We start from the raw sequence: 16,067 nt of genomic DNA on the forward strand, positions 1-16,067 counted from the left end.
GAGGGAGACAGAGTGTAAAACATGAATAAACAAAGACAAAATGTTGTTCCTCTGTTGATACCTCTCCTCTCCCGGCATCTGTTAGGAGACGAGAGGAGGACGAGGCGAAGAGAGAAGACATGAAATGAAGACGAGAGTTGAAGAGAAGGAGGCGAGAGGGTGTGATCTACCATAGAGAGAAAGATAGTTTGTATTGGAGAAGGAGAGAGAGAGAGAGAGTCCACTCACCCGCTCATAAAACTCTCCCTTGATGAGACTTCCGGCGATGCGGCCGACAGTGTCACTGTTGCTGGCGATCTCCGGCCGGCCGATGGCCAGCCGGGCGGCTTTAGCCGGCAGCCCGGCCTTCAGGTAGAGGTTGACGGCACCCTGGAAGTCTCCCTCGCTCTCCTTCACCTCGCCGGCCTTCTCGTCTTGTCCCGTCTCCGTTAACCACTGGTAGTAGTTCCCCCGCAGGCTGTCCAGCTCCGGGTGGCCCTGAGGTCATTTTGGTTGTTTCTAAGTTACACGTAGGTTCAAATCTACTGCTAAAACAATTTAAAAAGTCTATTCATCTTTAAGCCATTTATCAAGCAACTTGCTGCTTTTCACTGTTTTATATATTATTATACATTGAATATTGTATACTATAATATATAATACTATTCATTTGAAATAAGCGATTCGAAGACGTTAGCTTGGGCTCTGAGAACATATCATAGATATATTATTTTCTGATATAATAAATCGTTAGTTGCAGCCATCTTCAAATCAGTTGCAGTAGAAATGAACATAAAACAGGGACGATATCATTAATGGCTACATGACTGATCCCTCTTTAAAGCTTAAAGAGTTTAAAGCTGAGTTTTCGAGCGCTCTTCCATGGAGCAGAGAAATCTGTCTGGAGGAGGATTTACCAAAGGCCACCTTAAAAGCTCCCACATTCGAGTCCTGATTTGCCTGATTAATAATGCAGCATGTGTTCCTTGTGCGATCAGACCCCCGTTCTCGATCGTAAAAGTGTGAATCGGAAACTTTTGAAAGTCCTGCGGAGGTTTTGAAGACTCATCCATCTGTGAGAAGGCCCAGAAATCGCCGGCCAAACGAACGCACCGCCGAAAAGGTTGCGCAACACCAGACAGCAAGAGCAAAATCTCCCTGAGCCAGTTCTATTATTACCTTGGCTTCAGCCACAGCAATGCAGTCGTCCCACATGTGGAGCTCCTGGTACATCTCTATAGCTTCATCGATGGCATTCTGCACAAACACAGAAAACAAGAACGGAGCATTTGACTTTTAGTGCTGCAAATGTACATAATATTCACAATTACAATTTGGCTTCTGCAAATAATAAAGCTTGTTTAGAGTTCCTTAACTGGTCAATGTAACTACTGATTGGCTACCAACGCAGATATGCAGATAAAGGGGAGACAGTTGTACACACATGACAGAAAACAACGAGTTCACAACTGTTCAAATGTTTTTTTTGAGCGATTAATTCTACATGTTAGAAAGTGCGAAAATGTCGCACTGTGACAAACAGAACACGAGGTTTTGGTTGTACGAGGCACACAACCTGCTCCATGTAGTGCATCTCAGCCAGTTTAAAGTTCTTGTCCAGCATGGCCACGTGGGCTTGGACCTGGAAAAACGTCGTCCCATCTCCTCCCTGGTCCAAAGAGACACACACACACACTCAATGATCACTCAGTTTGTACTGCGTTGAGAAAATGGAATTAGCTTTATGACGTTTTAACGAATTGAAATGGTGCATTTTTTGGTGTAAAATCTCTCTTTTTCCATTCTTATTTCCTTCTGCAATTAGTAAAGCAGTCACCGATATTCAACGATTATGACTTCATTTAAAAATCCCGTGGAGAGTTTTTGGTCTTCTGTGTTTTAAATGCTTCAATTCCACCATGAAAAATACAGAATTATTCAGGTTTTGTCAAAATATCCACATTTTCAGCGTAGAACAGCAACAGTAATTAGCCCCAAAAATATTAGCACCACCCTCGAAACTCTATACCGGTCGTGTATATATAGTGAGCCTTGTGTCAGTGCTGATGTTGGAACACACCATTTCCTGCGAGACCTTGTCCGCAATCTGGTTAGTTTGGTGGAGGAAACGAACAGTTGAGACGTCCCCCAGCGCAGCAAAACACCTGGAGAAAAGAAAAGGGAAAGGAAAAAAAAGCAACAACAACAACAAAAAACGAAGAGAGGGCGACAGAGAGACAGAGAGAGAGAGAGAGAGAGAGAAGAAACGTTCAGCAGAGTGATGGCAGAGGGTAACACTGGCCGGTCAAAGCCCTGAAAGCTCTCTGCTCACTTAGTGAGCCGAGAGAAATTAGAGCTTTTGTCTAATTAGCCTTTAGATACTCCGCAGTGTGAAGGGGCTGAGGAATGAAAAGGCACATCTTAGCATTCGGCCACTTTATTACCAACTCTCTCTGAGCGGTTGCATCAGATTAATGAACAAGTCATGAAAGAAAATAAATAATAAAACAACAAAACAAAAAAAACACAAAAAAAACTTTTTCCTTCTGTCTGACTCTTTCTCGCTTCCCTCCCTCATTAACATTACCCACTCCAGACAAAACCGCCCCCCCCCCCTCGATTTCATGATTTATGCAAATCAAGCCGATGCCTAACGAACAGCATATGCATTATTAATGGCAGGGAATTCAAATTTGAAAAGTTTCTCGGGACGCAGGGAAATAAAGATGGAGAGAGAGAGAGAGAGAGAGAGAGAGAGAGAATGCTGATGATAGAAAATTAAAAAGAAAACTGTCTTTGATGATTAATGAAGTGAGAGAGGGAGGTCAGGCAGGGACACAGTCATCTGCTGTGTGTATGAGAGTGTGTGTGTGTGTGTGTGTGTGTGTGCGCACTTTGTCCAAAAGTGTGCTTTTTTTCCCCCATTCCAGGCGGCCAAGGTGCCCTTGTTGTCTCCTTTCTCTTCAGTCCCAAAGATAAGCCTCAGTTACATAGTCGTGAAGACTGATATAGAATGTAATTAGTTCAGAGACAATAACATTAGCTTGTAAGGTTGTGTGTGTGTGTGTGTGTGTGTGTGTGTGTGCGCGAGTGCCTTGCTTACCTTTCTGCGATGTGCAGCTGGTGAGCCTCTAGAGCCAGCTTGCTGAGCGTCTTCCACATGGCTTCAGTCTCTGGTGACATCTCCAGAGTCTCGAGGAATGCTGTGGCTCTGTCAGCACGCACACGCACACACACACACACACACACACACACACACAGAAAAGTAAAGCAGAGGCAGGCAGCAAGACGGGCCATAAATCAAGATACGACAGAACAGACGGTTTCGCCGGTGTGTTGCAGTGTGACATGCAGCATGAGACGACACCGACCACAAAGAGAGGCGTGAATGTCGGAGAAGCTTGGGTCAGCGGTTGTCACGGTGTCCGGGAGGCCACGGCGAAGTGTTTTTGTGGCCTCCACATCAACAAGCATTTTTAAGAATAGAGCCCTATAAGTAGCCGCCAATTGGTGATTTAAGACTTTTGAAAAACATGTTTAATACCTGTTTCACAATCACACTGACCAACTTAAAGAGTAAAGGTAGTACTGGAAAACCAGTAAAGGCCATAGAACTCCACAAAAAAAAGAGAAGAAAAGAGGACTGAATAGCTTCCTGCAGCAAAAACCCACCGTCACAACCCAATTACCACTTTTGGACGAGTACGAGTCACCAAAAATCCTCGTGTCGCGTGACCGAGTTCAGGACTGAACAGCGAAGAGTTCAGCTGCCGCTCCTCCAAACTGAGAGAGGTCAGTTGGACCGGTTCAGGCCTCTGATAAGGAGGATCATTTCGGAGCTGTTCAAATCAGGCCACGCTGAAGAGATTATGTCTCCCAGCTGGCCTGGGAGCTGGGAGGAAACCCTCAAGAGGAGCTCGAGGAAGCTGCCGGATAAAAAGGACACCTGGCCTGTTCCGCTCGCCCCTGCTGCCACCGGGACTCTGACCCGGAATAGCGGCAAACGAGCCGGGAGGCCGGATGGATGCTCAACTTGAGTCTAAAAAAAAAACACAAAAAAAAACACGTGCCTGTCATAATCGGCGTCATCGACCGCAGTTCCGAACTCAATGAGGCCTTCGTCCAGCGTGTACGTCACGGTGTTGACTCCCTCCGTCACGATCACATCCGTCTTCCCATCGGCTCTTTCCAGATCCACGATGTCTCCCTAACAAAGAATTAGTGGCAGAACTTACTGACGCACTGTTGCAGGTTTAAGTACTCAACAGAATGTAAAATAGTTCAAATCAGCTCCCCCTCGACTAACTACAACAGTAGAAAGCATCAGTAATAATAATCAAATGAAACCATTTTTTTTTTTTGCTTACATACTTTTACTAAAGTAACATGTTGAATGCAGGACTTTTACTCGTAATGTAGTATTTTTACAGTGTGGTATTGGCTACTTTGGATCCGAATACTTCTTCCACCACTGGGGTGTTGTAATTATTAGCTGTCCGTCAGCTCTCGGTCACAACGATTGATGCCCTTTGCACAAACGCAAGGAGCTTGCTCTGCCTGTTTTTTTTTTTTTTTATTAATTAATGACGACATCAGTGAGTGTTCCACAAGCAAGTTCCAAAAACTGTGTCTGCCTGGGGGGGGGGGGGGAGTAACCGCTCCAGGACAGACAGCAGCATTAAAAACACTTGCTCAGTCGGCTTTACAGGGAGCGCAGGGACTCGAAGCTTGGGGGGGGGGTAACAAAAAGTAAGCGGTTTGGGTATAAAAACAGGAAACTATAAAAAAACAACAACTACTATCAACTGCAAACTTAGTAGCACAACCAAACTCTTAATTTATTATTATTTGAATGGAATTTTGCACCTACAGGTCAGTTCACGCATCATAAGGAGAGCTGCTGTATGACGCCTTCTGAGGCTCTGGAGACGCTTTATCATGTCCCTCCCCGAGCCCAAGCTGAAGCAACCCCAAGAATGTCGGGGTGTGGCGTGGGGGAAGTCACCAGTATATATATATATATATATATATATAACCTGCGCGTGCGAAGAGAACAGAATCTCACCTTGATCGGGAACATGGTGATGCTCTCCGGGCTGTCGATACTGTACCAGATGCAGAGGCTCCCCCTGTTCTGGGCGACCACCACGTCGCTGCCCGGCACCCACTGGACGTAGGAGCAGAAACTCAGCACCGTGGCCTTCGCGCCGGTCTCTACGTCATACAGATGGAGCTGAGGAGGGGGGGGGGGGCGCAGACATATCTTATTGGGATTATTGCTCGTTTCGCCACCGTCCGCTTTCTTGCTTGAGAGCTAGACGAGGAGACCGATACCACTCTCACACAGTGTCTGTCCGTTTGGGGGGGGGGGGGGGGGGGGGGGGGGTGCAGCTCGCCTGACTCTGTCCATCATTAAAGAGAAATGTTGCTATACAGAAACAAGGATTTTGTGGAGCAGTAGATACAGTGATCGTCCTTATTTCCCCATTCACAGCAGGTCACATAGCACAGTTGGCTGGAACAAAGTTGATTAAATCCCTCCAGCTCCATATGAACACTCTATGCAATCTATTCCACTGTAAGATACAGTGGCTCCCTAGGCACTTAATATGTATGTGCATGTGAGAGAGAGAGAGAGAGAGAGATCGCCCCCCCCCCACCACCACCCTTTTTTAATAATGCTGCGCCTATAGTTTCACCCTGGAGCTCAGCTGGCCAAGTCTGAATACAATGGAGGAAGAGCAGCCTGTTGATGAGTTGACTGGAAAGCAATGTCTTCAATTAAAGAAGCATTTGTTGTACAACTCGACTATTTAATGAGTCCTCGCTGGTGGAGGTGGGGGGGGGGGCGCAAAGAGTACGTGCCACGAACGTGAATATCCAGAAATGTGAACTGGTATGAAGATCTATAGACCGACGGCGACAGTGCACTTTAAGACGATTCCGTAGAAGTGCCACGAATGGGTGGGTGGGGGGGGGGGTCATTATCAGAATATGGATCAAAACAAAAACATAGTCACAATATTCTGACTTTTTTTTTTTTCTTTCCTGGTTCTAATTACCCTCAAACCTCCCATCCTTTGTGTATTGGAGTTCTTCCTTAAGCCACTTGTGCGCGCCCGCATAAAATATTTCACAATCTGTCTCACACAAGTTCATTTGGTGCCTACTGAAAAAAGAAAAAAAAAAAAAAATCAAGTTGGAAAAGGGGGAAAAGAAATCTGGTCAAAACGTCATTGTGTGTGCCATACAAGTGCGGCAGGAAAAACCAAGAAGTTTGAAGCCGCTGAGGGATTTCCAATTACCAGAGTTCTCCAGAGTTCTCCGCGTCTTGGCCCCAGGGCTTGAACATGAAAACTGCTGCGTCCCACCCCCCCCCGGGGCGCACAACTGACAGCAGGCCACCCTGCCACTCTCATCCACCAGCCCACGGCTTCTTCGAAAACCTGGGAGCCTCAGCCTCTCAGCGCCGAACAAGGGCACGACTGAGACCTGCATATATGTTGCTTTGTTTTTGCGTACTGGAGGTGGAAACCAACGGACCAGGACGCGAGGGCAACAAGTGAACGCTGGGCCAGCAGGACGTGAGCCATCCTGGGGGGGGGGGGCGCGTAGGAGTCGCTGCTTAATTAACCTCTTGTAATCACTCCAATAAAAACATGGAAAACAGCAACCATTGCTTCGTTTAAAAAGTTGGGAATCCCAACCACTGCAGGACATAAACTCAATTTCATACGTGTCTTCGTTTTTCGTCTTTTTTTTGGCCCCTCATGCGGTCAGCCTTATTTGCACTGGCCCCCCAGAGAAGTGACATTTCATCCCCACAGTGTACTTGCATATGGGATGGGTCCTGTGGCGCCCCCCTGTGGCATTTATTCGGAATTACATCACCTGAATTGTTGTGGGTGATTGGAGGTCGTGGCTATAGCTTTGGACGTTCCCCAACCAAGGTGCAGGTCTCTCTGCTTTTACTCACTACTTTACTAAAGCACCGACCCGTGCACCCTTGCCCCCCCCCCTCTGCCTTCGGGCCTCTCTCTCTCCCCCCCTGTTGTTTCCACTCTTACAATCCCTCCGGGTGCTGAGGTTTCATTCTCACCCGCAGCCTCTTGTCCCTGAACAGCAGTTTGCGTCCGGTTTCATTGAGCTCCAGCCAGTCAATCTTGGAGTCATGGCTGATGGTTCCCAGATTGTAGCCCCCGGCCAGGTCCACTGGAAATAAAAAAATAAATAAATTTAAAAAAAGGACAGCTTATCTGAGCAGCGGTCAGACTGACAGTGCGACAACGTATCTGGCTGAGATTCTCTCAGGCAGAGGGAGCAGTTTTCCCTACTCACCCGCTCTGGGGGCCGCGTTGATATTATTAGTCTGCTGATGTATCGGGCCAACATCAGCTTTTTAATTAAAATGGAGAACGGTCCGAGTCAGTGTGGCCAAGTTCAGTGGAAACGATACAGTTCAGTTATTGCAGTAGTGGCGGTTCAGGAAGTGAAGATTATGTCGAGTTCATCATCATCATCATCACAAGCATGAGGCTGGCAATATTCTGCACTTTTCTTATTGTTTACAAATCCCCCATACCACATCCTCCGCCCTGCTGCTGTAAATACTGACCGACTCATTAAATGTGTGCTTTGATCCGCAGGTGAAAACAGCCCCCCCCCCCCCCACCCGGCAAATGCACCATTGACTCCTATTTGAGTAACTGAAATTACTTTTTAAGATGAAGCTACATATTGGCGGCCAGTTTTAAATGTAATTATTCAAATTACGATTACGTCTTCAGTGGGAACAAATTGGGACTTGGGACCCGAGCGCCACTGACGAGGTGAGGAAGTCAGAAGGTACCGAGAGACGACACATTGTTGGTTTTGGTTTTAATTTGCTCGTGGGATTTGTTGACAATGAGAAATAATATAGAACAGCAGCATTATTTCCCTTTCGTGTGAAGCATGTGTGACCGAAAGCAGCGGAACCACCAGTAATGGCCTTTAAACAGTGAGCACTGCAAGTACTATTCTCTAGAGAACAGTGGGCCTTTAAGATATTGAATATATATATATATATATATAAATAATAGATATTAGAAATCCGCAGTTTCAGTTTGAAACATGCGACTGAGGAAGAGCTGCTCTGGGTTGCTAATAATGTTATTTTTGTACTGTATTTAAATGTAAATGAGACACCCAGCACCCACAGCGACCCCACTCCTCGTTCACAAACACACACACACACACACACACTCTTACCGATGGCAATGGTCTTTATATCGATCAGATACGCAAGCTTCTTGTTGTCCTCAACTCCTCTCTGCCTCCTCTCATTTAGTCGGACACTACGCAAACACAAACACACACAAACAGGCCTTTAGTAAACGGAACGTTACACAGATTTAACACGTCAGGATCAGCACAGCTGGCTCCAGCTGCAGCTCATCGTAGTTGAAATCCCAGGATACCCCTGACCATCATGTTGTCATGCTACAGCCTCTCCAGCCAGGGGCGAGGAGCAGTCAGAGGATCCTGCACACCCGCTCGCCTCGACAGCAGTCGGCCATTAGTCGGTCACCCGGGGGGGGGCTGTCGGTCCTGACACTTTTGACAGGGCTGAATATGTTAACGCGGGATGTGTGCTGACTGGCGGGCTGGAGTCTCCCCCGACTCCCCTGAGGCCTGGCTGTGACGATGACCTGGCCTTTCTGCACAGCTCAATACACCCACCTACTGGGCAGAGCTGGAAACGCATCGCCGTACTGGGAATGATCAGGGACTGTGGTCAAACTTACTCAACGAATTAATGCTGGCAGAGACTGCATTTGAACCCCATGAATATTACACTGTCTTTTTTTTTTTTTTTTTTTTATGTTTAAACTTGGCTTGCAAAAATATTTCATTCATTTATCATTAACATTTTCCAACATTTAACACAATTTCCACCCAATCATTCTGGAGCTGCAGACAGATTCTGTCAGAAAGATAGTAATAACAACAATAAGGATAATAATAATAATAGTAGGTCAAGTATGTTTGAACAACTTGGCAAATACATTTATTTCTAATCGAGCCAAATTTTCATTTTGGGGGGTTTACTATACCTGTAAAGCTGTGTGAGGCACTTTTGTGGCTCAACGGTCACAAACGGCATCAAGACATTGATTTGGATGTGGAATAAAAATGGCTGCATTTTTCTTACCGTCTTGGCAAAATTTGGGTTCCTTCTTTGGAACCAGAAAAACCCGTCAGAGGCGGTTTTTTTTCAAATGTTAAAACTTAAATACGGTAGGTTTGTCTTGTGTGCGACCGGAACCTACCTGATGAGGTGCGGGTTCATGAATTCTGTTCGGACCGATCCCAGGATCTCATTGTTACTGTACTCCACCAGGCTCAGCTCCCCAGCATTAAAGATCATACACACCTGAAACATAAAACACAGCAGCGTGCGATATAATGGGAGCAGGCACTACCGGCACAAGACATGACAGGACCTGCTGTAAACTTTATTGGAAAACCGACAAGTAGATGCGTCTTTAATGTTCATGGGGGGGAAAAGAAAACGCCCCACAACAGCCTTCTTAACAATCTTCACCTTGCCAAAAAACAAAAAACACACTGTGCGTACTCACCGTTTCATTTTCAAAGAAGAACTTTTCATTACCCCCAGAACCGGGCCACGGCACCTGAAAGAGAGGCGGCAGAGTCAAAGGCCCCGATTCAAATGTTGGAACGATGCTCATATACAAGATTCCACACAGACACAAGGTGGGGGGGGGGGGGGCGCAAACTTGAGGAGGTGAGTGGAATTTTCGTTCGAGCAGTTTTGACAGTTTTCTCGACTACTACTACTGAAGAAAAAGTCCCAACAAAACAACCGGGACATGTCATCTATCAAAGGCACACATTGTGATTTAGGTGAGGTGACCCTTTAAGTCCTACCTCGCTCAGTTTATTTGTCAGCAGGTCTCCCAGCAGAAGAGTATCGGAGGTGTGGGCCACCAGGTAGCGGTCTTTGCCCATGATTTTGACTTCTTCGATCTCGTAACCATAGTAGGACTTCAGGACCACCCGCGTCCCCGTGGAGAGGTTCCTCACTATCACCTAGAAGAGGACGGGGGAGGAGGAGGATTTTATGAATAATAGGGGTGTACACTCTGGTTAGAGTCAGACTAAATAACTAAACAACTCGGAGGTTGGGGTTTTTTTTAAAGGTATTTTTATAGTACAAATGAGATAATTCAGTGTGTGCTCTCAGGGATTACAGAAAGGCCCTATATTTATCATTTTGTTCAAATAACTAGCTAGAAAAGCTCGAAAATATCTGCATTTCCAGGTGAAAGAAACTGAAAAATGTTGTTGGAGACCAACCCTAAGTAAGACGTGATTTCCCGAATTCCCGTTACTGGTGCGTGTGATGCATGAATTCATTAGAAAATCAGAGGATACTGTAGCTAAACAAAAAAAAGGCTGCGGCTTTGCGGTTGAGACAAACAACTTTTTCTCCCTGGTCGCCCCCGTCTCGTCTACCTGGCTCAGGCCGACGTAGGTCATCTCAAACTTGTTCTTGTAGACGGTCCTCCGCAGGCAGCAGTCGAAGAGCTCCACTCCGCCACACAGTGTTCCCTGTCAACACACACACACACACAATAATAATCTTGTACATACCTTTTTCTTTTTTTTTTAAATTACAGATTTGTGTTTTAGGTTTGACTATTTGATGGTGACCGCAGAGGAATTCAATGCAACAGTAAGCTGTTCAATGGGAGAGTTTACATCAGTCTAAAACCAGGTTACTTACGGGACCAGAATGCACATGTAACCCCCCCACCCCTGCTGCAAATCTCCACTGAAGAAGCAAGGAGCAAAAGGTTGGCATTAACATCATGTGATAAAAGTATTTACAGCACAGAGGCGCGACCCGTCTTTCTTCCAGGCCAAGCTGGTGATGGTGTAGAGGTTGACAATCTCTTTGGGCTTGGCTTCATCCCACACGCCTCTCCTGGGAGCCCAGTTGAACACCCGCAGCCTAGGGTGGAACGTCAGGGAGAGAAACAACTCGCGTTTAAGATAGCATCACTCGGTACTGGCTGTGCATCAAAGCGAGAGGCCACACACACTGACCGGTCGTAACTGCCGAACACGACGGACTGCCCGCTGGGGCTGGTGGCGGCCGCGGTGAACTCCCTCTCCGCCCGGTCGCGGGCGTAGTCGAAGGTCTGCAGGACGTGGCCCTCTCTGCCGTACGCCACCACCTTCTTGTCGCAGCCGCCCACCATGATGCTGTTCGCGCCCCAGGCCAGAGCGTAGGGCGGGCACGGGTGCATCAGCAGCTTACCCTGGATCAGAGGGTCAACGTGTGGGGAGGGAGTGTGTTTTTTTTTTTTTGTTGGTCTGGTATATATATATACGACAAATAAGGACAAAGAGGAGGAATGATCTGCCAGGCTGCGGGTACCTGAGACTCCCCCGAGCCTTCGTCATCAAAGAAGTAACGCACAACCGTCCCGTCAGCGTGGCCGGACAGGACGCCTTTACCGGAAACACTGACACAGAACAGACAAACGGCGCCTGCTGAGCGTACCACAGAAGAAGAAAGGACAGAAACGTGTGCGCCAACTGGTGCCATGATCACATGCGAATATGAATTTACTTGGAGGCCAGTGAGACAACGCAGGACTCGGTGCCGTAGATGGTTGATGACTTGTTCGTCTGAGTGTTGGCTAGGCGAACCTACGAAAAAGAAAAAAAAATATTTTTTTATTTAAAAACATACAAATTGTCATTAATCAGCTGACCTGAAACAACTTTTAAATGCTGACATTTGCTGCACCAAGGCAGACAGCAGACATTAACAACTGTTTAAAGCGTGGCAACGAATTCTTTTAGGACACCCTAACCCTAACCAGTTATGACACATGAACAAAATGCACACATGAACTTAGCTTACCTTGCCGTCCACTAATCCATAAACAATCGCGTGCTCTGCAGGCCAAAGCAGGCAGACGACGGCACTCTGCAAGGCAGTGGATAAAACGTAACACGACGAAGACGTCAGGCAGTTGGAAAAAAAAAAATCAAACATCCTACTAGGAAATACTAGGAAAAAGGTCAGAAGGTCATGTGTCCCTTTCAGCCTTATAAGGCCTAAAACTCTACTAAAACATCTGTGGAGCATCCTAATCTCGTGGTCAAATATCTGTTAAATAATATCAGCTGTTGTCTATTAAACAAAACAAAAACACACACTGGTCTGGTTGTTCTACTCGCGTGCACTTACCGTCTGGACAAATTTGTTGCAAATGGCTTTCTTGTCCCCCCTAGGAGAGAAGATGACGCTGGTAAAAAATATATATCTATATATACATAAAAAATCTGCTTGCATGCACCGGCAACAAAGATGAACATTAACATGGGAGGACGTTACCAATCCTCTCCAATCCTGTAGACAAAGATGATGTTGTCGGACTGGCCGATGGCGATTTTGGTGGAGTCCGGGGAGAACGCCATGTCGTTGACAGCGTAGCTCTGTTTTCCGTACTGGACAAAAGATTACACTGGATTACTGTTGATACACGACCTGTGTGTGTTCACCCAACGCGCTGGGCTGACGCATTAAAGGCGCCACAGAAAAGAGTCAAATTGCTGAGTTTGAAGGGCTTTCAACAGCTGATGAAGACCCTGGAGAGGCCTGGAGGTTTCTTTTTCCACCTCCGCCCCCTGGACCTGGCATTGGGATGGTGACATCTTAAGAGGGTGTTCACCTGGACAATAAACTGGACTGGACTGACCACACAGCTGCACTGGACAAGAAGGGCCAGAGCAGACTCTACCTGCTCAGGAGACTCAGGTCTTTTGGAGTGCAGGGGCCACTCCTGAAGACCTTCTTTGACTCTGGACAGACTGATTAGGAAGGCCAGCTCTGGGATTCCCCCCCCCCTCTAGACTCAGTGGAAGTGGTGGGAGAAAGGCAGATGATGGCTAAGCTATCATCCCTGAGGGAGAACATGTCCCACCCCACGCAGGACACTCTGGATGGTGCAATACCTACACCTCTCTATGTGCAATACAGTATAATCCCTTTACCTCTATTTCTTTCGTTCTGTGAATTTGTAAATTATAGTTGTTTTTTAGTTTTAGTAGCTTTTCAGACACTCTTCATTGTTTTCATTTATTATATCTTGATTTTCTACTTATGTCTCTGCCATTGCACTATCCTGTATCTTACTGTAACAATGCACATTTCCCCCCCGCTGAGGGACTAAGAAAGGATCATCTTATCTTAAAGAGAAAATGTTGCATTCGTCTTCCTGTGTATGATTAAGGCCGAGATCTTAGTTGAGCACGTACAGTGTTCCTCTGACACAAAGGTAAATCCACACTTTTAGGATCAGAAGTAAATAAAGTGCTAAAGGAGGATGTCAGGACAAGCATATCAAACCTGACACTCCTGTTAAGAGGAAGCTCTGTTGCAGATGTTCCCTGTGTAATATGCAACGAACGCGTCTTTATGACTTTGGACAACGTCTCACCTTGGAGTCTAAGGGCTTGGTGGAGAATTTGTCTCTCCTCTCTCCCTGCTCGTCGTAGAGCAGCACCACTCTGTCGACAGTGCAAACGGCGAACTTGGTGTTATTCGGCGCCCAGGTCATGCACGTCACCTTGGCAGCACCCTCCTGTGGAAGGCAGAGGACGCAAACGGTCAAGAGGGGATAACTAGCCGTAGCCGAGCATCTCTTTGGCTAGTTTTAGCTAACCTTACCCGCCCCCGTAGCCTACATTCCGGTATGTTCTGTAGCGACAGGGGCTCGCGCCAAACTCCGTGAAAAATTTAAACAGTTTTAACTCCAAAGGCTGGTGCAGTTTGTCCGGTGGAAACAACTGAGCCGCACCATTAAGGCGCAGTCTTTAGCTCATTTTGTTCGCGCATTAGCGGTACTTTCCCCCCCCCCAGCCAGGTAACGCGCCGCAGTCGCTAGCGCGCTAAGTAAGATAAACATGTTATCAGTAAAATTACTTAAATGCCGAATAGACAAGAGGAAATGAGCGTTTCGTTATACAATCATTAACGTTGACGCACACGGTCACACTTTTTTTAAACTGATGTTGCTCTTCCAGCATCAGCTAGCGTTAGCTAACTTGTCACTGAACTTACCTGGGGTGTTAATAGTGTCTTTAGATACTTCAGTTGCATTTTCGGAAGCAACGTTGTGTAGGAAGCTCGTACAGGGAAGAATGTAATCGGTGCTGAGCTGAAGTGGAACCATTAGATTATGGTCATTTTGTCGACCAGCTCCAAGATAGCAGCTAGCAAGGAGGACATCTTTGTAGTAAACACAACTGAGATCTCCTTAGTTACCGCTGGGGCGGGGACCTGTGTTGCATTTATGACTATGGGAAATGTCAGATGCTATCGTCAATTACGTTTTATTACGTTGTTTGGTATCAAGATGTAAGAAATGTATTTTAGTCAAGAATAAAAACAGGTGAAGAGCAGTAAAGCGATACATTATGAATATTACTGGGCAGCCCAAATGTGTTTTTTACTCTCCACGTGGCATTTTTCCCTAAAGACGCCACATTCCGTTTGTAATTGTTAGTTCATTTTTATTATTATGTGAGCTTTCATAGACATGCAGAATATATGCATGTAGATTCAGAACTAGAATCTGTGTGTGAGCAAAACTTGAAATACAGTCCAAGACTTTTAGACTTTAGACTTTTGTTTATGTATAACCTGGGGGATGCAATGCTGGCAACACAATCATTTTGACAGTTGACCACATTTACATAATTTAGCTGGTTAGCGTAAGAAAAAACAGTGTTGACAAGTACACTGATTATCTTAAGATAATGGTGGTGGTGGTAAGGATACTGGGACACTCACAAAGGATGTAGTGCAACCAGAGTTTGTCCAACACCTGTAAACCAGGTAAAATCTATATACTACACTTATGGGTTATTGTAGGAGTAGGACTTAAATAGGTAACTTCCACTAGGAGTGTTCAGGACAGGGGATGTAGCTCAGTGGTAGAGCGCATGCTTTGCATGTATGAGGCCCCGGGTTCAATCCCCGGCATCTCCATGTGATCTTTTCTTCCGTACCAGAACACGAGGAAATCTGTTCAATTAAAGCCAACACGAAAGCTGTGCATCACCTGTACTTAAGGAAAAGTAAATAGTTTCTGAATATAACCTCAAACACTGCTGTCAGGTAAGTCTGCCCATTCGATTTTGAATCTTTTTGTGCACAAGTGAACATTTTTTGACCTGATGGCAGAGAGGGCAGGTGATCAGGAGCAACAGCACAAAACATTAGAATTCATCCTCCAATGACAATCCATATTAACATTGCTTTTATGGAGGACCAACGTTAAAATTTGACCTTGCAGTGGCGCTAGAAGAGCATTTCACTTTTTCCATCAAAGTCATTCAGAGTTATTCTCTGGCGATCATAAACACACAAACCAAATGGTAATCTTGCCGGCAGTTGTAGCGATACCTTGGTCAACATCGCCGTCCTAGTGTGTGCAAAAAGAACTCCAGCTGTTGAGAAATTGCTGCTGCAGGTAACCCCCACCCCCCCAAACCCCTCTAGCGTGATGACGTCAAATGACGCCAAGATCGTAAAGTGTGCGTGATTGTACCGGATATTAGCGATTCTACCTTCAACGTAACGCCCCAAATGTATATGAAAACACGGCATTGCACTTTTGCAGATTTGACATCACACACACTTGCAAAAAAGAAAATATTTATTATAAATCGACAAAAGCGCACACAAAGGAAAACATTTAAAAAGTAATCTAAGGCTTGTCAAAATGGTTGAAATGAACAAAAATGATTGTGATCTGCATAGTGTGTTACACTGCATACATGTAGGCCAACTATAAATAATTGAATATGAGTTCATCATGTGCAAAAATATACAAACGGAATGACCTGCAATCTAAGAAATGAACTTAGAGTAAAAAAATTGCCTTATTAACTTTTTATTTTATTTTATTCTGCTTTCTTCCCCATGTTGTATGTCGAGCACATGGCATCATAGTCCTTATCTACGGATGTTGACATGATAAAGGCAGGTAGGTTTTCTT

The 16,067-nt window shown here is 45.8% G+C and overlaps 1 protein-coding gene and 1 non-coding gene across 3 annotated transcripts in view; one reads left to right on the plus strand and one right to left on the minus strand.

Moving 5' to 3' along the window:
* ift172 (intraflagellar transport 172) overlaps positions 1–14,253 on the minus strand; it is a 30,632-nt gene extending 16,379 nt beyond the window's left edge. The window contains exons 1-22 of one of the 2 annotated variants that reach the window (XM_070925335.1): positions 14,126–14,253; positions 13,503–13,646; positions 12,398–12,510; positions 12,251–12,290; positions 11,921–11,986; positions 11,624–11,703; positions 11,429–11,516; positions 11,095–11,309; positions 10,876–10,999; positions 10,501–10,596; positions 9,913–10,074; positions 9,603–9,656; positions 9,291–9,394; positions 8,230–8,315; positions 7,079–7,191; positions 5,045–5,146; positions 4,050–4,186; positions 3,083–3,190; positions 2,060–2,144; positions 1,556–1,648; positions 1,159–1,236; positions 229–477 (exon numbers count right to left, since the gene is read on the minus strand). In XM_070925335.1, the coding sequence (XP_070781436.1) occupies positions 229–477; positions 1,159–1,236; positions 1,556–1,648; positions 2,060–2,144; positions 3,083–3,190; positions 4,050–4,186; positions 5,045–5,146; positions 7,079–7,191; positions 8,230–8,315; positions 9,291–9,394; positions 9,603–9,656; positions 9,913–10,074; positions 10,501–10,596; positions 10,876–10,999; positions 11,095–11,309; positions 11,429–11,516; positions 11,624–11,703; positions 11,921–11,986; positions 12,251–12,290; positions 12,398–12,510; positions 13,503–13,646; positions 14,126–14,164 (2,376 nt within the window). In that variant the 5' untranslated portion in view covers positions 14,165–14,253. Of the gene's footprint in view, positions 1–228; positions 478–1,158; positions 1,237–1,555; positions 1,649–2,059; positions 2,145–3,082; positions 3,191–4,049; positions 4,187–5,044; positions 5,213–7,078; positions 7,192–8,229; positions 8,316–9,290; positions 9,395–9,602; positions 9,657–9,912; positions 10,075–10,500; positions 10,597–10,875; positions 11,000–11,094; positions 11,310–11,428; positions 11,517–11,623; positions 11,704–11,920; positions 11,987–12,250; positions 12,291–12,397; positions 12,511–13,502; positions 13,647–14,125 lie in introns of both variants that reach the window. The other variant, XM_070925334.1, reaches the window with a different exon arrangement.
* Positions 14,254–14,983: 730 nt separating this feature from the next.
* trnaa-ugc (transfer RNA alanine (anticodon UGC)) lies at positions 14,984–15,055 on the plus strand. Its single transcript has one exon. It is a non-coding gene; the product is annotated as a tRNA-Ala (tRNA).
* The last annotated feature ends 1,012 nt before the right edge of the window (positions 15,056–16,067 follow it).

Source organism: Enoplosus armatus, chromosome 19 (genome assembly GCF_043641665.1).
Source record: "Enoplosus armatus isolate fEnoArm2 chromosome 19, fEnoArm2.hap1, whole genome shotgun sequence".
In the NCBI taxonomy this organism is placed as follows: domain Eukaryota; kingdom Metazoa; phylum Chordata; class Actinopteri; order Centrarchiformes; family Enoplosidae; genus Enoplosus; species Enoplosus armatus.